This window comes from Ctenopharyngodon idella, chromosome 20, assembly GCF_019924925.1.
Source record: "Ctenopharyngodon idella isolate HZGC_01 chromosome 20, HZGC01, whole genome shotgun sequence".
Taxonomy (NCBI): Eukaryota; Metazoa; Chordata; class Actinopteri; order Cypriniformes; family Xenocyprididae; genus Ctenopharyngodon; species Ctenopharyngodon idella.
The window spans coordinates 7,689,930-7,712,127 of NC_067239.1; the positions used below are offsets into that span (position 1 = coordinate 7,689,930).

General features: G+C 34.2%; 1 protein-coding gene across 2 annotated transcripts in view; it reads right to left on the reverse strand.

Annotated features, from left to right (window-relative positions):
• Positions 1-19,672, reverse strand: part of rad51b (RAD51 paralog B) — a 47,422-nt gene extending 27,750 nt beyond the window's left edge. Inside the window, exons 1-7 of one of the 2 annotated variants that reach the window (XR_007926726.1) lie at positions 19,386-19,672; positions 19,160-19,273; positions 18,969-19,073; positions 14,483-14,619; positions 14,285-14,404; positions 10,540-10,723; positions 6,473-6,545 (exon numbers count right to left, since the gene is read on the reverse strand). Coding sequence is in view for 1 of the 2 variants with exons in the window: in XM_051874001.1 (XP_051729961.1) it covers positions 6,473-6,545; positions 10,540-10,723; positions 14,285-14,404; positions 14,483-14,619; positions 18,969-19,073; positions 19,160-19,273; positions 19,386-19,469 (817 nt within the window). In the remaining variant the exon portion in view is untranslated. The remainder of the gene's footprint in view (positions 1-6,472; positions 6,546-10,539; positions 10,724-14,284; positions 14,405-14,482; positions 14,620-18,968; positions 19,074-19,159; positions 19,274-19,385) is intronic. The other variant, XM_051874001.1, reaches the window with a different exon arrangement.
• Positions 19,673-22,198: the final 2,526 nt, after the last annotated feature.

A 22,198-nucleotide genomic window follows, 5' to 3' on the forward strand; every position in this document is an offset into this window, starting at 1 on the left:
TTTTTTTTGTGAAATTTATTTTTTAAATTATTGTTGTGTGTTCTGTTTTGTTGAGCCTTTGTCTCAATTTTCTACTCCTGTGGGGCTAGACAATAAAGCTTTTGGAAAATAAATAAATAAAAAATAAATAAAGTAACGCATTACTTTTTCGATTTACAACAAAATATCTGAGGTTACTTTTTCCAATAAGTAACGCACGTTACTTTTTCACATTTATTGACTGACAGCTCTCCCGTCCCCATGTTGAGAGAAATAAAGTGCAGAGGTGTTGTGTGCGCTGTGTGAACATGGTTATTGTAGTTTTAGACTAAATGTGAACATGCATTTACTCATCTTACTTGCACGAAAACATTCAGTATTCCTCAAAATGAATAAAAACAGTGAAATTTAAATTCTCAGAATTTTAGGCAAACCTGTAATAATTAACTATATTAAATTACACAAATATACTTTATGTATTTAATCTCACTTTATTAACCAATGTGTTGGTGCTGACCTTTAATGATCTAATTCAAACATACTAATACGCAAAAATGACTTTACATTAGATTTAGAAATAAGAGTGTTGAACTTCCTTCTCCTGTATCCTATTCTTCTTTAATCCAGAATGGCAGCACACCTGAAAGGTTTGTTTGAGATGCGCCCTCTACTGTACAGGTGCAAATATGCATTTCCTTCAGCCTGAGGCTTATTCATTTTACTTTTGGTGTGAAAGGGCCTTAACATTTGGCAAAAATATAACTTTTTTTGTTGTTATTAAAAAACAAACAAGCAAGCCCAGCCTAGGTAAGAAAAAGTAATGCAAAAGTAATGTAACACATTATTTTTCATAAAAAGTGACTAAGTAATGCAATTAATTACTTTTTTAGGGAGTGACAATATTGTAATGCATTACTTGTAAAAGTAACTTTGCTGTATTTAAATTAAGTCATTCTGTCATTCTTTTCAGAGCAAACAATTGAAACTACATTTAAATTTTCGTTTACCATTTAAAAATTTTGTAATCTGAATTTCATTTAAAAATGACATTTGTGTATATTTTATATTCATCAATAAGTCTTCAAATAAGAAGAGCGTTACAACATTTTAACAGCTTTTCTGGAGAACTTCATTCCGATTCTGGCATTCCTAATATTCACCAAAATCAATCTATACAAGACCGCTCATTTGGTGTAACTCAAACCGGCACTACTTTGAACGGTTAGTTCAACCCAAAATGAAAAATGTTGTCATCATTTACTCACCCTCATGTCGTTCCAAACCCATACAGCTATCTATAAAACACAAATGAAAATATTTTTAATGAAACCTTAGAGCTTTCTGTATCTCAGCAGTTTCTGAAGAGACACGACCACTTCATATGATGTTCAGATTTATTCTTTTATTCACACATCGATCAACAAACATACAGAGCACATCAAATATGATGTGCTCGTTTGATCAACCAATGAGGTTTGTTCTGCGCGTCATGCAAGTACGCTTGAGCTTCCGTTTACCATATTTGATGTGCTCTATGTGCATGCATTGATCAAAGACTTAGATTAAGGATTCCCAAACTTTGAACCATTTTGACCTAAAATATTTATTTGAAATACGCCCTGATGTAGATGTATAGATTTATTTCAATAATTTTTATAATATTTCAATATTTTAACAAAACATTTGCATGTTGACAGTTCTCTGATGTTGGTTAATGGTCACATGACATGCAGGTAAACATAAAATGTGTTTCATTTTCGTTTTATTAATTATTAGCATTTTAAATTTTAAATGGATTAGTTTTTAAAAGTCTTTATGAACTTTTTGAAGCATCAAAGTTTTGGTGAAATGGAAGGGACAGAAATCTTTCAGGTTTCATGAAAAATATCTTCATTTGTGTTTCGAAGATGAACAAAAGTCTCATGGGTTTGGAACGATGTGAAGGTGAGTAAGTGATGACAGAATTTTAATTATTTGTTGAAATAACCCTTTATTGTGTCTAGTATCACGCCACAGACTCACTTCCTCATTTCCCCCACCATCTTGCGTCTGTTATCCATTATAGGACTGTAGCGAAAATGACCTTGTAATATTGTTGTGGTGTTTATCTTGTTACTAGGTTGATAGTTTTGCATTTTTTTTCTTCTCAGCTTTAAGAGAATTTACAAAATAAACGTGTACTTAATACTTAAACTCAAACCAATACTTCATGTACACATATTTATTTGGTGAGTAGCTGAGTAATAAGTGAAATGTACAGTCAGTCAGCCAGTCATTATTGCAAAATAAACACGTACATGCCGATGTGTGTAAATGAGCACATTTTAAAGAGATGAGTCCCAGTAAAATACACCAAAAAAGTGGTAGTCTGCTATTTTCTCCACTGACCTGCAAGATGAGGAACTGCATCATGTGAACTGCGTTCAACAGATTTTGTGGGCACGTCTGCACTGATACTTTATTTGCATAATTACACGACACTAAAACCGCGTGCAAACATGCAGCACTATCAACAGGAACAACTCATTCTGAGTGAATTCCCCCAACAATGTCTGAAAGAAACGCAGACTAATGACCATGCGACTTAATGCGAGTTCATGGTAATAAGGTTGGAGAGGGCCAGACTAAACAAATGTGACGCCCTGTTAAGACCCAGCTTCTTAAATCAATGCTCTGGGTTTCAGTATAATCCGCCTACTCTCTCCGATCCCAACAGAAGCGATGGTTGCTTTCCCACACTGTGACAGCAGGGCTATTCAAAGAATTCAATCAGCTGTCTTTTTAATAGCCTGCAAATAAGTTATTATAGGATCCAATTTGCGTTTGCACCAAATTCAGCACGTCCAAATGTTTTTATTGATGGATTGTCAAACAGGGGAATGGGAGAGTTGTTGACTTGGGCTGGACATAGACAAGGGAATGGCTTTCATGTGGTGATGTAGATTCAAAGATAATGTAGTTAAAAATGTTTTGGTTTAAAAGCTGAATTTTGGCAATAATAACGCAATAATTACGCAATAATTTTTCCTACAATCTTCTCTCTAATGTTATCCATCTACTGGGGGGAAAAAAGAATAGAAAAAAGACATTTGTGTATGTTTCATTAATGTTTATAAAGCTCACCTGCTGATTTGTTTTACATATACAAGTAGAATCCACAAAACTATATGCTTTCATTGGTGGGTTGTTTGAATGACTAGTTGGTTTTAAGGAGGCCCATTTAATCACACTGATTTAAGATCAGATCTAGCACACATTGATCAATTATGTTTCTCATGGGGTGATTACATTTGTGTTTAAATTAAAGCTGCTTTAAACTTTGATTGCACAAATTTCCACTTGTATTGGATAAGAGAAAAACGTCTTTAGAAATAGACTTTTATGTGCAAACAAATTGAAACCCTTGCACTGTGCATGATCTAGTTCTGTTCCTCATGGCAAGATGACTATTTGCATATGCCAGGCTAGGATACACTGTAAAAATGTTTTGTTTTTTACGGAAAAAAAATAAAAAGGCTATAGTACAAACCTGTTAACTTCTTTAAGTTACCTTACCATATACAGTGAAAATACTGAGAATGATTCAACATTACATTATATGTTATCTGACTGTAAAATACTGTCAAATGGGATAACTGGATTTTTTTTAATAGGATTTTCTTTTTAGTGTAGCTGCTGCACAATAAATCTTACCTAAAGCTTTTAAACTCCTGATTTGAGCTTGAAAAAAATCCCCTAGAAAGTTACAGAAATATGGGAGAACAAAATGAAACAATGGAAACCTTCTCTGTCTTGCTTTGTACTATACAAAATAGCCTTCTTATCAATGTTCAGAGGAGCTCTGAACTAAATCTCTGTAGCCTCTTTTACACACAGACCTTACACTACAAGCACTGGAATCAAATCTGACCCCAAAAGCAATCTGAAGCCAATGACTGGTGACTAAAGCGGAAATGGTCAGTAAATCTGCTGAGGTCTGTTATGATTTATGTGTATTGGCCTCATCTAAATAACAAGCTTGAAGCAGCAGCCAGTTGTAGCCGAGAGCCTATTCTGGACTATAGTCAACATCTCAGATTAAGCAGATACAAACTGCTAAGGTGTGGCCTTTTGTCTACAACTTCAACAAAAGACCTCAAAAAGGAGTTTCCATTCCCAAGGCCAAAGAAAAACACATTTTCTCAAGAACTGGCTTTCTTAATTAGGGATGTGTGAGATGACTCAACTAAACGATACTGCTGCTGGTCAACACTGGAAATACTAGTTGTTTACTAATTCTTTTTTTGCAATGTTTTGCTTTATATTTTTACAAAGGGTATGTAAACTACTGTTATATTAATATTACATTTTAATATAACACATTATTTTATTGTACTGTATAACTGGAACGGAAACAAAATCATTTAATTTTACCTCAGACTTTGATATAAGTATTGCATATATTTTCCGACAGAATTCTGTATGATTTAATTCATATTAAGAAGGCTGTTTTAAATTGACTGCTTATACAGACTTTTTTTTAACTTTCCACTAGAGGTTTGTTAGCCTACAGTCGATTACAAAACTTCTGATTAAACGTCAATGAAATTATTCGTGGCACACATCCCTGGTCTTAGTCGGTTCCTCTCAGCTACAACAACAGCTTGAAATGCAGACATTATTTGAGGTGCTAAGAGATATCCAAATTGCAAACAGTATTTGTAAACTAATTTTACATATTATGCAAATATAGACATTTAAAGAAACAAATCTCACTCAAAAATAAATATTCTGTAATCATTTACTTTCCCTCATGTAGCTACAAATGGAAATACGACTTTCTTTCATGAACAACAAAAAACAGAGACTCTAAAGTAGGGGTGTTACAGTAATATCAAAATACTGATATTGATGATAATCGTTATATCTAAAAAATGAAATAATGTCAATACTACATCTACGATAATATCGTAAATAATCCAGCGCTAGTGACTAACTAAATTTCTGTGGATATAGCAATAATACTGTTTGTATGACTTATAGCGCTCAGAATTTAAACAGATATAGCAATTATATTGTTAACGTGAATAATGTGTGATAATATTGTTAACATAAATCATTGGACTTAGTTATGTTGTTTTTCCTTTCAAAATTTCTATAGATTTTGCGATAATATTCTTAACATAAATCATAGCGTTGGAATGAGTTATGTCGTTTTTCTTTTCAAAATTTCTATAGACACCGTGATAATATTGTTAAATCATAGCACTGGACTTAGTTATGGCTTTTTTTCAAAATTTCTATAGATATTGCGAAAATATTGTAAACATAAATCGTAGAGTTGGACTTAGTTATGTCATTTTTCTTTTCAAATTTTTTATAGATATCATGAAATCTTCTATTGTTAACATAAATCATTGGACTTAGTTATGGCATTTTTCTTTTCAAAATTTCTATAGATATCATGATTTGATTGATCATTGATTGATTTGAACAAGCATGAATAAATTGTGCTTTTTTTAATGTTTAATGTTTTTTTTTTTTATGGAACTTGACACCAATCTTTTGCTGGAAAAGGGCTGTGTGAATATTTTAATAAACTTCTACTTTGGTGTTCATAAAGAAGAAAGTTGTGTGATTTGGAAAGACATGAGGGTGAGTAAATGATGATAATTTTTTTTTTTTTAATTTCTAGGTGAACAATCACTTTAAGTGAGAGGTCAGATAAGACCAAGGATGGAGAGAGAAAAGCAGAAAGAAGAGATAAACAGGGTGAGGCTGTATAAGGGCCATTCTTTCCCTACATATTCCCAAGAGATGGAAAAACAGAGATTGTGTGCATGTGTGAGAGAAAGATACAGAGAGTAAATAAGTGGGAGAAAGAGTTACTGGTAACTCCACCTTGCAGAGTGGAACAGTGAGATGTAAAGAAAGAGGTGTATGGGGGTAAAGTTACAGGACAGAAACGTGTCTGTTAGATAACATGAGAATGGAGCTTGTATCTCTTTCCTCAAAGCTTTGCCCCAAAACAAGACCCTCTTCAACTGTACACCTGGATGTATGCCAGAGGATAATTGCACTATTCCATATATACAGTGACAGAAGACACAGGTCACTGAACAGTCGTGGAATCAGAGATGTCGTGGGATTCGCAGGCCCAGACAGGTTTGATGAGCGAGAAGATCGCATTTTCAGCCCCCTGGTTAGAGTAATACCATCTTCTCCAGGGTCAATGATGTAGTTCCAAAGAACCTACAACAGCTGCTTGTGTGGAAGGTCATATCTGACACTCATTTGTCCCACATACCATCTCGGAACGGCTTGGAACGATACCTTCCATTAGCCAGATCAGAGAACGGCTCATCAGGGATGGATGAAACAGAACAGCCTCTTGACGGGAATTTCTGGTCTAAATTTCCACCATCGCATCACGACACAAGGTCATTTTACACAAAAACATTCTCCTCAAAAATCAGTTTAGACTCCAGCACAGACGATGGAAGGCTGTTCTTACCATCTGCCTGATTCCACTGAGGACAGTGAACCTTCTCGCCCACATGTGTGGTGATCTGGTTAGTTAAAACCACCTGAGGGAGACAGAAGGGAAACATCTGTACTGGAGTTTAGTCAAGTTTGACTGGATCACACAAAGATGAGAATAAACAGTCTGCTTACACTATGCAAGTTCAGCGGATATTGAATTCATCATCACAATACTTAACAACTGTTAACATAACTCATTACATAATGCTATTTATTGGGCCATGTGGTAAGTAAATTTTAAACATAGGCATGTAGATTAGGGTCCAATTCTCAATATTAATTAGTTGCTTATTAGCATGCATATTACTAGGACTTATAAAGCACATATTATTGCCTTATTCCACATGACCATATTCTACATCCCTTAGGGGCTGTTTACATGACAATGTTTTCAACTAAAAACGGGAAACTTTTTATACGTTTTGGCTGTTCATTTACATGACAACAGCGTTTTTGGTGGCCTGAAAATGCAAACATTTGAAAACGGGTTTCAAAGTGCAAGTTTTTGAAAACAATACCATTGTTATTTCCATGCAAACGTGTAAACTGCAAAAATGCGAATCTGTGAAAACGGTGACGTCATGCACATGCGTATTACGTGTTTAAGTCTATCCACCTTATTTTTCAACGTGAAGGTAATGTGTTTTCTGTGAATGTGCGAGACTTCCGATTTATTAGCAGCAATAGGGAAATAATGAGAAGAATATCAAAGTGCAGTAAACTGAAAAAAGTTGGATAGGCATGTACGTTAGGCGCGAGTGCTCTGTAAAATAATCCGTTCTTTACAAAGTGACATCGCCACCTACTTGTCTGGCATACGTAATACAACATTTTTAGTCATTTGTGTGGATCCATGTGAACGGGGATAGTTCTGATAACGTTGTCATCTGTACAAAGAAAAAACTTTTCCATTTTTAGTACATCGTTGTAGTGTAAAAGTAACCTTTATCCTACCCAATACCTAAACTTAACAACTCTCTTACTAAGCATTAATAAGCAGTAATTAGGAGTTTGAGGCAAAAGTAGTAGTTAACAGTGGGAATTGGAGAGTGTATATTATATATATATATATATATATATATATATATACACATACATACACACACACACACTACCTTTCAAAAGATATAAAAATGAATAAAATAAATTTATATTTTAACATTTTAAAATGTAATTATTCCTTAACTATTATTTAAAATGTAATTATTCCTGTGATGGCAAATTTTCAGCATCATTATGCCAGTCTTCAATGTCACATGATCCTTTGTGCTGATTTGGTATGATGATAACTTGTATATATTTATATATACAATAATGGCCAAAAGTGATGTCCGGAAGGGATAAAAATATCCTTGTGTAATGACCTTACAAAGTTAAGATTAAAAATAAAAATTAAAATATAAAATATTTTTCTAAGTATTTTAAATATGAAGGACAAACAAAACACTAAACTTGGTTAAGGTTTTTATCTGGAAGTTATTTGGCAAAAAAAAAAAAAACAACAACCAAAAAAAACATTAGCTACAGGTTTTTTTTTTTACGAAGCAAAATAAATGCATAGAAAAATCTTATTAATATTCTGCAGGTTCACTTGTTTTTGCATGTGTTGAATAAAGGGTGAAGATGTCAATTTTGTTTGATGTCAAGTTATATATATATATATATATATATATATATATATATATATATATATATATATATATATATATATATATATATATATGTGTGTGTGTGTGTGTGTTCTGTATATATAATTTCTGAAAAAAAAAAAAAAAAACACGCACAACATTTAAATATATAAATTTGACATTCACACACAAAAAAATGACAACAGAAATTGTGCAGTAACAGTTTCAAGATCAAATTTTATACTATTTTATAATAGGTATTATCAAATGTATTTGCACGAAATTATATTGTTATAAATTTTATTATTGTGAAATGTGTGAGTCTTCAGAGGCTTTTCTGATAAGGCACTTCCAGAAATCTGCAGAAGGGTCAAACAAGGGATTGTTGAGGGCCTGACAGCATGATCTATCTTAAGTACATGAATACTCATGATAATTAAAATATAGCAGTATGTCATTCAGAGTACTTAAACTTGCACTCAAAAAGCTAAGATTGTCGGAAATAGGTCAATGTTCTGATTTGATCAAACGTAGTCCTTAAAGTGGCCTAAAGTGAACCACTGCACAAGTGTATATCTTACATGGCTCTCTTACTCAAAACTACACAAATAAAAACAATCAGCCAAAACCTAAAACATTTCAACATTCCTTTATATCTTTAAAGCTTGGGAGAACAAACTTAATTACCTCATTACGGTTTGGCTCCAGGTGCTAAAGTGTAAGGTTTTATTTTGAAAACTTAATGGGTTGACCTATTTTACGGTTATGAGCTTTTATGTGTGTGAGGGGGGCTATAACATAGTTACCTACCTCTAGGAGTTATCTACCATGTGGTTTCATGTTGAGGCCCATTTCTACTGCTGTGGAAAGCTGTATTAAAACTCACTTGTGGCCACTGGCAGTGTCAAGCGCAGACATTTACTGCACTGATTTAAAACACAAAAGATATCTTTAAAATGAGCATGGCTGCAGGGGGACCACAGGCAAATAACTGCAGATCAGATGAGTTTGGGGTTACAGCCTGGGATGTCCTCTGAGAATAGTTGACTAGTCATTTCGAAATAAGGGAATGCCCAGTATTTTGTTGTAACACACTAACATTTAAACCTGATCCTAATGTCAACAAAGTACAAAAATAGTCAATAAAATGATAGATTCATCCTAATTTGCCTCAAGTAACTATAAACATGATCTGTAACTGCATTTATAATGCAACTCATATTAAATTAGTCTGTAGATACAGTGGGGTACAAACTTAAGTCTGGAAATCAAATTTAATTATAGAAAAACATAAGTCATGTCATTAAAGCATAAGGGATTTATGTTAATTGCTTCTATTTTGTATTCTCAGCAAATTATGTTATAACTGAAGTGAAAATATGTATTAAATAATTCGAAAAAAACAAGAAATTGACAAATTATCATGAATTTCTAAGTATTTTATATGTTTCTCTATAATAATAATAATAATAATTTAAATGTTTAATAATTAATTTGCTGGAAATATGTATTAAATAAAAACAAAAGTGAATAGAAAAACAGGCCATTAACACACATTAATATGAATTTCTTAGTATTTTAAATGTTTTTCTTTATTAATAATAATAATAATAATTTAATTAATTAGCTGGAACATGTCTTAAGAAAATACATAGAAATACAAAAGCAATCAAAATAAATGAACATTAAATAAAATTAACAAAATAAATTATCTTAGTATTTTATATTTTCTCCATAATGATAACAATAATAATAATTTAAATGTTTATAATTTGCTGGAAATATGTATTCAATAAAACAAAAGTAAACAGAACTACAGAACTTCCTAGTATTTTATACTGTATGTTTCTCTATACAATAATCATAAAAATTGAAATGATTCAAAAAAGAATTTGCTGAAAATATGTATTAAATTAGAAAAACACAGACTCAAACTTTTGGGACCCCACTGTATGTATTCATTTGTAAACTATCAGATAAGTGGAGTACAGACAGAGCAAAACCTGATCCTGGATCAGCCCTCCAGCTGTTACACTCTTCATGAGCAGGAAGCGGAAAACCACATTCCGGTGCAATCCTACCTTTCCTCTTCAAGATAAATGTGTTGGTGATATAGGAGGTGGGTAAAGGCTTCACGTATGCATCTTTGAAGATCTTAGAGTAGTGCGGAAATTCCCAAGATCAGATAACATGGAAAAGGAGCAGGCTTTGTGTTAACGGGCCTAGAGTGTTTTTCTAATTCATTTGCGCTCTCTCACACCCTCTGGTGTTCGAAATATAGAAGTCATCTAAAATACAGCACTGAAACGCATAAACAAATGTGTAGCGACACCTTGTGGTTGACCGTATGCACTACAAGTGTGCAATATTTGCAAAATTCAGACATACACAAGCATGTAAACAATCTTACTGGGATGCGGAACTCCTGCGAGAGGTACTTCAGTACAGCAGCTTCCTGGCCCAGTAAGTTACTCCTGTGTGTTAGATTGCCCGGCAGCGACGTGTCAAACTCCTTCCTTACAACAGAGGCCACAGAATCCAAAATAAGGAGCCCCACTCGACAAGCAATTATGTCCTCCTCCAGACGCTCCAGCCTGTGCAACATCAGAGCAGCAATAAAACGCCCCACTAATGTGTGTTCACAAGATTAAATACAGCCTGGTCTAGCATAAGAGACTATCATGATCTCACAGTTCATTTATGCATTAATACTGTAGTCAAATTTAAAATCAGGATTTGTATTCATTGCATTTACATTTTACTTTTACATTTATGCATTTAGCAGACACTTTTATCCAAAGAGAATTCAGTTGTATACACTACTGGTGAAAAGTTACGAATAATTGTCTATTATGATCACCAAGGCTGCATTTATTTGATTACAAAAATACAGTCACAACAGTAATATTGTCGAATAGTATTTCAAGTTTAAAAACAGTTTTCTGTTTTATTACATATTAGAATGTAATTTTAATGCCATTTCTTTTGGCTCAGCCAGATCATCCTGTATCCCAAGATGGGAGACCTCCTGGGAAAACTATAGGTTGCTGCTGAAGAGGTTGGTGTTAGTGAGGCCAGCAGGGGGTGCTCACCCTGTGGTCTGGGTGGGTCCTGCCCCAGTATAGTGACAGGGACACTATACTGTCAAAAGTACCATCCTTTGGATGAGATGTTAAACTGTGGTTTTGACTCTCTGTGGTTATTGTTAACGGCTCTTCAACACGAACCCATCCTAAACAGCGCGCCACTGTGTGCATCGGCCCCATCGCTGTGTGTTGTGCATGTCAAATAAAATCAGTCGTAATCAATGAATGTCATTTCTTATGTTTTTTTGTAACAGTATTTATTGATCCTTATTAATTTAGTTTCAAATACAGTTTCTGAATGTTATTTACACATAAAAACACTTATGTTATTCAAGATTAAAGGGATAGTTCACCCAAAAATGAAAATTCTGTCATCATTTACTCACCCTCAAGTAGTTCCAAACCTGTATGAATTTTTTTCTTCTGCTGAACACAAAGGAAGATATTTGGAAGACGACTAACCAAACAGATCTCGCCCCCCATTGACTACCAACGTATTTATTTTTCCTACTATGGTAATAAATGGTGGGCGAGATCTGCTTGGTTACTGGCATTCTTCCAAATATCTTTAATTGTGTTCAGCAGAACAAAGAAATTCATACAGGTTTGGAACTACTTGAGGGTGAGTAAATGATGACAGAATTTTCATTTTTGGGTGAAATATCCCTTTAAGTAGTATTGTATTTAATAGAAACTTATTTTTACTATTAGTTACGTGATGCAAAATAAGTTAGAATGATGGATAAACTGAAATTCATGGCATTTCAACAAGTTCTGCTCACGTATTTGATGGCTGCTATTGAATCATTGAGGGTAAACGTCATATTTTGCGACTACGCATTACTTTATAGAGAGCTTACGTTCTGCCTTAAGAACAAATGGTGCAATCGAATAACGTACAGTTAGTTACAAACTAGCTAGTAGTTACTAAGCCTCTAGTGTGGACTTTACGTTCCAATTTAAGAAAGTACTCACGAATGGCTGGTGCAACCCTACCCTGGCCACATTCCCAGTTTACTCCTGTAATGGCAAAGCTGAATTTTCAGCATCATTACTCCAGTTTTCAGTGTCACATGATTCTTCAGAAATCATTCTAATATGCTGATTTGCTGCTCAAGAAACATTTCTTATTATTATCAATGTTGAAACCAGTTTTTGCTGTTTAGTATTTTTGTGGAAAGTGTTATACACCAATATTCAAAAGTTTGTGGTAAGATTTAAAAAAAAAAATAAAGAAAAAAGAAAGAAAAAAGAAAAACTTGTATCCAACAAGGATGCATTAAACTGCTTAAAAGTGAGAGTACAGACATTTATAATGTTACAAAAGATTTTTATTTCAGATAATTGCTGTTCTTTTGATTTTTTTATTCATCAAAGAATCATGAAAAAACGTATGAAGTTTTCCACAAAAATATTAAGCAGCAAAAAGTGCTGTCAACATTGATAACAATAAAAAACATTATTAATAATTAAGCTCCAGTAATAATTGATAATAATTGAGCTGCAAATCGGCATATTGGAATGATTTCTGAAGGATCATGTGACACTGAAGACTGGAGTAATGATGCTGAAAATTCAGCTTTGTCATCACAGGAATAAATTACATTTTCAGATATATTAAAATTAAGAATTGTAACGGTACACGTATTCATACCAAAAATTTTCAGTACTGGTAGAGTTGTCAAAAGTACCGACTTCGGTACCACGTCAGTACTGAAATTTTAAAAATGTGACGCTTTGAGCGCTGTTGAGCGGATTCGTAAACACCTCTGATTGGCCATTGTGTTGACACGCTCATCGGATATGTCTGTGATCGGCTTCAGTGATCAACGCTTCAAAAACGTTGTAAACAGTCATCAATGACGCTCTTCAACACGTGCTTACACAGATACACACCAGTCCGCTGATAGTCGCCTGCTTTCAAATTCAAACACTTCCGTGTGCTTTCAAATGCTCCCGTGTGTTGATCATTGAAGCCAATCACAAACATATCTGATGAGCGTGTCAACACAATGGCCAATAAGAGGTGCTTACGAATCTGCTCAACAGCGCTCAAAGCGTCACATTTTTAAAATTTCCATACCGATTGGTACAGAAGTCTGTACTTTTGACAACTCTAAGTATGGGTGTACCGTGTTGTACCGAAATCTCACTACCTGTGAAATTTTAACTCCCACCTAATCCCAATCGTTCCCTCATAGGAAGATACAGGGGAGTCAGATTTTGATACCACACCGGATAAGTGCACAATGTCTTAAACTTGAGACATGCTTGGTATATGGATATTTTTCTTACAAAAACGCATTGCTACACTTCAGAAGGCCTTTATTAACCCCCTGGAGTCGTATGGATTACTTTTATGATGGATGGATGCACTTTTTTGGGCTTCAAAATCTCGGTTACTATTCGCTCCCATTAATAAGGCTTGGAATAGCCAGAATATATTTAAATATAACTCCGATTTTGTTTGGCTGAAAGAAGATAGTTATATACACTTAGGATGGCTTGAGGGTGAGTAAATTATGGTATAATTTTCATTTTTGGGTGAACTAACCCTTTAACTGCATAGACTTTGCATTCACGTCAAATAGACGGAGTGGGGTAAAATAGGAGCGCAATCATTCTAACCTTATTCTAAAATATTTTGCATACAAAAGTGTAAGCACTACAAATATTCCCCCAGCATAAACTGCAGTGTGTGTTACTGCTGGTTGCAGTAATATTGGCTTTAACTGACTTTTTTTTTTTTTTTTTTTTTTTTTTTTTACAAAGACAGAAGTTTGTTCAGTAAACCACTGTTTAATAAAAAAAAAAAATGGTTTGTTTTTGCCCCTGTTGTACCAAAAACATATGCAAAAACGTTTGCATTGCAAGCACCATACTCTATTGTTAGAGCTACAGGAAACTGATCACTTAAAAGCTCTGCATAGAAATTTGATTCATGAACTGAACTGGAATGAATCTCATGAATAAAAGGAAATAATGAAAAGTGTCATTTTTAGATTAACTATTCTTGATGAAGTACAGAAATGGAATTAAATACTATATGTGTTTGGGAGGTGTTCTAACCTATTCAGGACATCCTGACAGGTCAATTCCCTGAAGAGATGAACACGAGATGCCATCTCCAGCAGACGCTCCCTCGCTGAGAAGAACTCTGGGAATCTGGCCTGTGCCATTTCTATCAATCTTAGAGAGGAAGATGATTAGTTTAAGTGGAAACACAAAAAGTGCAGATCATAGAGAGTGTGCAAACTTTTTGAACACCTTTCAGCAGAGAATGCTGACTCTGTGTCGATGTAGATGACTCCACTGTCCAGACCTCCCATACTCTTCGGCAGTGTCGCCAAAACACTGAGCATAATACAGAACTGAGTCTTTCCACAGCCTGATGGACCTGTCACCTGAGAAACACAGACTGCGTCCTGATTACTTAAATAGACAGTTCACCCCAAAAATGACAATTGCCATTATTTACTCACTTTGTCATTCACATATTTCACTCACTTTTTACTCACAATGTTATGAAGATTTATATTAAAAAAAGATTTTTAAAAAGATTTAAAATAAGACAAAACAAGATTTAAAAAAAAAAAACCAAGATGTGAACTGGCATTTTAATTTGTACCCTTATAAACTGTCAATTTTATTTAAGAACCAGCCTTGGAAAACCTGGATATATGAGGGGTTTTTTTATTTTTTTTTTATGTGATTTCTAGACCTGGAAAAGTCTTGGAAATTGGTATTAAAAATGTTCATAAAATATTTTTTAAAAAAGCATTGACATTTCCATAATGAATATTTTTTATAATTATGTCAAGCTCTAAAATATTTTATCAGGTAAAAAATAATTTAAAAAAATATTATTATTTATTATAAGTAATAAAAAAATATTTTAAAAATATTTTTTTAAAAACTTTGACTTGAAAATGTGTTTGTAATTTAATAATTTTATTTATTATTTATAAATATTTTAATAATTTTAATTATTTAAAATTATTTAATTTATTATATAATATAATTTCACTCCTAGTTTCTGAAAATGAGCAGCTTTGTCAGCATTGTACAGCAGAAACATCTTTTTGGGGGCCTTTGAATATTGTCTTTGACAACTGAGTCAAAAAGGTTGGAAAACTTCTAACGTAGTGCATAGAAAGGAACTGAATAAGTAGTAATGCAAGTCTCTTTCAGACACAATGACTGACAGCTCGTCTGAGGTGCAGTGCTGGTACGTGTCATGATTTTTTTTAAAAATCCGTCTCTCTAACTCAATGGCAAAGCAGCATAGATATAGTCTATATGACTTTTGTGCTATATTCTATACGTTTTTTTTTAAGCTATAAAATAGCTTTGTATGAGGAAAAGAAATTGAAGTCTTTCACTGATAAACTGTGCCTCCACTGCAGCTTTTAATCAACTGTTGTGCAAGTTTGACATCATGACAAACGACATTTGATGAAAAATTAATGTTTCTGACATTCCGAATACTTCCCTACTATATAGTATGTGAAACAGTATGCCAGAAGAGTAGTATGTCCAAATACATAGTATTCAAAAAACAGTAGACGAAAAGTCCCCAGATGACCTACTACTTCTGTGAAGAAGTGCGCATTCAATGGACACTTTACTATCCCATGAGGCCACAGGTGAGGATTTATGAATGGAACTGAAGCGATGCAACGGACGCTGATAGGTCACGTGACAGTAACAACATGGCGAATATAGTACGTCCGAATTTCATTCATACTACTCACATTCAAACTATTTAGAACATACTTTTTTTAATGGTCGCAAAGTATATTCAGATGTAGTACCTACTCAGGCAGTATGCGATTTTGGACACAGTGTTTGTGTGGCATGAAGAAAATAATAATGGATTTGGAACACCATGATATGGAAGACCATTTCTGCTATATAAGAAAAACATCATGATTATACATAAGAAGACTAAATCATGGCATACTACCAAGTCATAATTCTAACATAAGAAGTCATAATTCTGACATACTAATTTGTAGTTCTGTTTGGCATAATTTTAATAAAGTTCTAATACCTGGAGAAAGCCTGCAGAACATTTTAACTGGCATATTTAAAATAATCTGTCTGGCATATTTAAAAGAATAAAAGAAAAATAATGTGTATGCATATTTAATATTACGTTGACAAAGCGTAATTTTAAATATACATACTCACTTACACAAATACTCATGTAAAATAAAAAGATATAAAATTATAACAATAATGTAAGTAAATATTTGAATAGGTTATGACATCTGTGATGTTATGTTTTATTTATTGTCCAATGGATGGTGCTGTCACGTTTCCTAAAATGTCCTGAACAGTCAATTGAGCAACAAGATCACAGTACATCTCAATTCCCACGAGGATGTTCTTTCAAGGTTGCCTGGCAAGACCGGTCTCCACAAAGGCTAATTTAAACTTTTTATGTCAATTTTGACTTTTTAATGTTGTAGTTATGACCTTTTAATTTGGATTTACACCACTGTTGGATTTATACCACTGTAGTAGTATGTCATAATTTCTACAAGCATGGCATAATTTCAACATTTTATGTCATAGTTTCGACTTTTCATCTCATAATTATGACTTAAGCCGGGAGCACACTGTACGATTTATAATAGACCTTTACGACAATGTAGGATCTCTCTTCATGTCACAATGTAGGATCTCCTCTCAGTTGTCATTAATGTCAGACTGTACGGCAGTCAAAAGGCACGTTAAAAACGTCACAGCAAGAAGATTCGTTCTGAGTTTTATTCGTGGCACGTTCGGTGACTATGAGCTGCATTTACATGTGGGATAGAAGTGGTGGCTAGCAAACAAAAACAATCTGTAGCGTTAATTTTGATTTGGCTTTTTTTTTTTTTTTTTTTTAAATGTGTGTGCTCCTATTGGTTTTTGATTTGACAATTGTTGTAGGAGAAGCCACACTGCAGGACTGTGCCTTAAAACTTTTGACACTGCCAGAATTTCATCTGAGGCCCTGTTTCCGCCTGGTATTAAGATGCCTATTGGTCGATTGGATCACAAGTGGATGACAATAAATACAGGTGTAAAAAGGGTGTAAAACGTTTTGAGCTTATCCACTTTTGACCACTTCCAGAGGTAGTCGAAAATGCATTTGACCGGATTGCTTTCGTAGTGGAAATGCTCATGTGGTTGAATGCATTCGAACAGCCACTAAAGACTGCCTACTTTCCGCCTACTGACCTAATGCATAAACATTATGGGAAGCATGCGCTAGCCAGACGGGATTTACACTTTGTCAGCTGAAGACCCAAGTTTGGTTTGAAGAGGAAAAACGTACCAAGCACAATGTTCTCTCACCATTCCTGATTTCTTCACAGCGTCCGGCGTGGTATTGTGGCTCTTAGAGCAGAAACGAAAGCTGATGCTCTCCATATGTTTTTCCATCGTCTCCGGGCACATTCATATGCAGGGCTCGGCAATAAGGACTGCACGATGGCCCGGGGCCAGTGTGAACGACACTCGGGACAGCAGACGGAACGGTCACTTGCCCGATCGGGCCAGTGTTGTCGGGTGTGCGATATATATCATCTATGATATCATAATTGTTGATTTAACGATCTGAAATTATCGAGTATGTCCCTCACTTTACAAAAAACAGACAAAACACCTATTGAGTTGGACTAGTGCATATTTAATGTACGCTTTCACTGCGTGATTTAGTCTACTAAAATGCCTTTAGAATGCCCCAGAATTCAAGATAATGGGGCAAAAATGACCCTGTATATCTTTCATATTTATATCATTTAATATAGTTAATCAATATTAAACAAAGAGCGCCGTTTTTCTCCAAATATCAGCATGATTACAAATGTGACATTGATTACAGCGTACAGTGTAATGAACAAGAACTTAATATCAAATGACTTACATTTTAGACACCAAATCGCCTGTTTCGCTCTATTTCGCCTACGAAAATAGTCCACACAGCATTGTTTTGCGTCTCTGAGCAACACTTCCTGAATGAATCAGCCGTTTGAATGAATCGGTTGAATCTCAATGACATTTCTAAAAAAATTTCAAATAACAGTATTTAACGTTTTATATTTTCAACATTTCAAAACATTACTTACGCATCTGTAACTGCTCTTGACTGATTAACTTTAACAAAGTTTAATCTATAGTTATATATAGTTAATCTATACATTAGATTACAATATCTGTACCTGAAAATCTCCTTTTTAAACCTACACGAAAAACTTGAAAAGCACCGTTTTATTCATTTATGTTTGTTCTGTTGTATTTATTTTTGCTATTACTCATAATTTGATTATTTGTTCCTATTTTATTACTTACTGTTTATTTGTCTAACAATATTTAAAATTTAAGTGAGTTAATCTAGTAGCTTTTGATGTCATAACCCTATCGACCAAAACAATCTTAATACAAGGTCGAAACAGGGCCTGAGGTAAAATTTGATCACAATGGTCAACGGTTGTCGGCAGACGTCAAACTAGCGATCAAAGACTTCAGATTTTGGCCTATAGGATCAGAGGAACCTTTTAGGACTCACAAAATGTGTCTCAGTGGCCAAAATCATACAGTATGTCATAATTTCAACTGTTAATCTCATAATTATGATTTACAAGAGCATGATTTTTTTCTAATGTGGCAGAAATGGGCTTCAACAGCATTAGGGGGAGTAAACGGCATAATGTTAGTTCAGGGTGAACTACTACTTAGATAGAAAAGTAGACTACTGTACCTCAGTGAGAGCACCCCGTGGCAGACCTCCCTTCAGTAATCTGTCCAGGGCAGGAAGTGATGTGGAGAAACACAGCTCTCCCTTTTTCCTCCATAAATCCAGGGCCTGCCATCAAAAACAATATCACTACTAATGAAAAACTTCGTGCGTGAAATCAACAGTACCTGATGGGGTAACGTTACGTAACTTACGGTGCTCACAGCCGGTACACAAGCTTTACTGACCAGACGCAGGAGCTCCAGAGCAGCTGGATAACTGAGTCCAGCCAGACGCATGAGCTCAACGGGTGTGGTGGACAGAACATCCTATAGGTCAGAGTTACAAAAGTCTTCTCACTACGATGATTCCTCCAATGGGTGGTTGTTAATAGTAAAAGAGCAGGACGCTTGTTTTAGTCAGTGATCGGAACTCTCTTACCTGGCAGGTTTCCACCTGATGCCGCTTGAGTCGCTCGCAGAGATCAGCTGAAACGCCCGTCCTCCGTAACTTCTTGCTTGCCATTGACACACACACACACACACACACAAAAACTTAAAAATGTTATGTGAGCGTGATATAACTATGATAAATGACAACCTTCGGTAACGACTGTAGCCTACACATGACACAGACAGCTTTAGGATCAAGTTTTTCCATGGAAAAAACCGTTATGAGTTTTGCGAAGCGCGCCCGGAAACAAACAAAAAATACAGCGCATGTGGATTATGGGTAATGTAGTTTATGAAGCTAATATGAAAAACTAATATGCAAAAAAAGTTAGTACTATGAAAAAGGAGCAAGATTCAAAATTGAAAGAACTCAAAAGCTAAAACAGTAAATATTCTGGCATATAGAGGAGCATAATTGTTCTGTCTTTCTACTTAGGTTTTCTAAAGTATTTGAAATTTCAAAACATTTTAACAAATTAATGAAGAAATAAAGTAAATGAGGGTTTACATTTCTTTTATTTACAAATGTGTGTATGTGATATTTATTATATCTCAAAATCTAAAACATCGTTTTCAGTTGGCCGCTCTTGATGAACAATAACAAAAAAAAAAAAAAATTAGATAATTGATTATGACTGAAAGGAATTATGTTTATTTAAAAATTGATAGGGGATGCCACAAGCAATAATGATGATGTTGTTTTTATAACTAAAGAATGTTACGGTTTAACCTAACCTAGCTGAAAATAAATCATAATCCTATTTATTGTTTGTTTTGGCTTGCTTTCTTCTTGAAGCTCTTAATGTTTTGATAACCTTGGTGATCCTCCCAAGTTATTTTTGTCATGCCTCGCTGTCAACTCTGCCCTCTTGACGTCAGTACGATGGATGTCTTTTTATGATTTCCTCATTTGAATAATCTAGGGGATTTTCTTGAGAAGGGACTTAATTTACACCTGCACGGAGGAGAAGTAAGGTGTGGTGAGATTCAACAAATTACTGGGTCTACACAAAAAGAAGAGAAAGAACACTGTCAGAAGATCTAAAAATGAAAAGTTTCCACTTGGCTAAAAATGGAAGGGAATGAAGATGACAAATTTAAACCATTTCTCACAATATTTTAACATGATAAATGTGTGGGGGCTCTATTTTTGAGGATTGGGAATCCTCAAAAATAGAGACATTATGGCTTTTGAAAATAAAGTTGCTTTTTTTAGGGTGCATAATGGTCACCAAATTAGATGACCAGGTCTTTGAGGACATATTAGATTTAGAGATCATTGTGATAAAATCAGCACCAGAAACATTTTTAACATCTAAAATCAAATCAAACTGTCTCAAATGGCTTTTTTAAAATGGAAAGACATGCTCTAGAGAAACTCACTGACCCGTCACACAGATGTTTAAGCCACAAGTATTTGAGAACGCTCTCATGGCATCTGACAGCCGGTGTGAAGTTTGACTGGGACACGAGGTCCATGTATGGACAAAGTATCGGGCCTGTTTTTCACTATCTCTGTACCTGATAGAGATAAGCACTGTCTGTCCATGACACTTGTCAAAAGGGTCCACCGCCAGGGTCTGGTTAAAATAGACTGAGAGGAATTACTGCAGATAAGTCTGGCCAATATATACATATATAATTTTAATATAAAATACTTAATATATTATTAGTAAAATATTTAATGCAACAGAACTCAAAACATAATTATGTCAATTGTTAATTATAAATATCCCTGTAAAAAAAAAAAAAAAAGGCGTTTTCATCAATTTACAGCAACTGATTGAAATACAGAAATACAACATGCAGGACTTTTATAAAGCTTAAACATTCTCAACAAAACAGTCCTTCTGAACCAATGTTTAAAGTTCTTTTGTGCACAAAGACATGATCCACCTGTTTCTGTCTAGTAAATGGCCCTTGTTCTTCATTATCAGTGATTTCATTTATTGATTTCCTTGTTATTCACTTGTTATTCTAGTTCTGTAAACAGCACTGTAATGGCATACAAGGGTCAAAATGGATAAATCCAAACAGTTTGATAAATGTCAGTGCATTCTCTTGGTTTGTATCTCACACATACGCCATATTCTCCCTCTTGCTTTATCTTTTATGTGAGGGTCAAAAAATCAACATGTACGTGTTATTTAGGCCTATTCAGTCTTTAAATTCACTTCAAATTAGGCCTTGTTTTAAAGTTGTTGTTTTTTTTATATTTATTATTTTTTATTAACTTATTTTTTATTAACCAACTTCTCGCAAAACATGTACAAAGTGCAAAGGTACATAGTTATGATTTATACATAAACTATTGTAATATGACTGCATGACAAGAAGAATAAAGACATATATATATATATATATATATATTAATAATAATTTTATTTAAAAAATTTGCCAGTACACCACTAAAACAAAACCATCAAAACCAATAAACACAGAACAACAACCATGGATGGGATCAAAATATTAAAAAATGACAAAAAGTTAACCAGCCAATCTTAAAAAAAATTTTTTAAAAGTGTGCTTAAAAACTTCCTCCACATAACTCACTCAGCTCTTTCATTAAGGGTTTCCACTGTTCAACAAACAGACTCATTTTGAGTCGTAAGCTGTACGTTATTTTTTCCATTCCATAGATTTCCCTCACTGTCCGTAAGCATTCCTCAAGTGTTGGTGGCACTTTCTGGAGCCATTTAATTGTAATGTTCTTCTTTGCGGCAATTATTCGTAGGAGGTACCTTTTCTTCTCGCTTTTTATTAAATCTGGTTTAAAAACAAAGTTTTTAATGGTGTTTATAT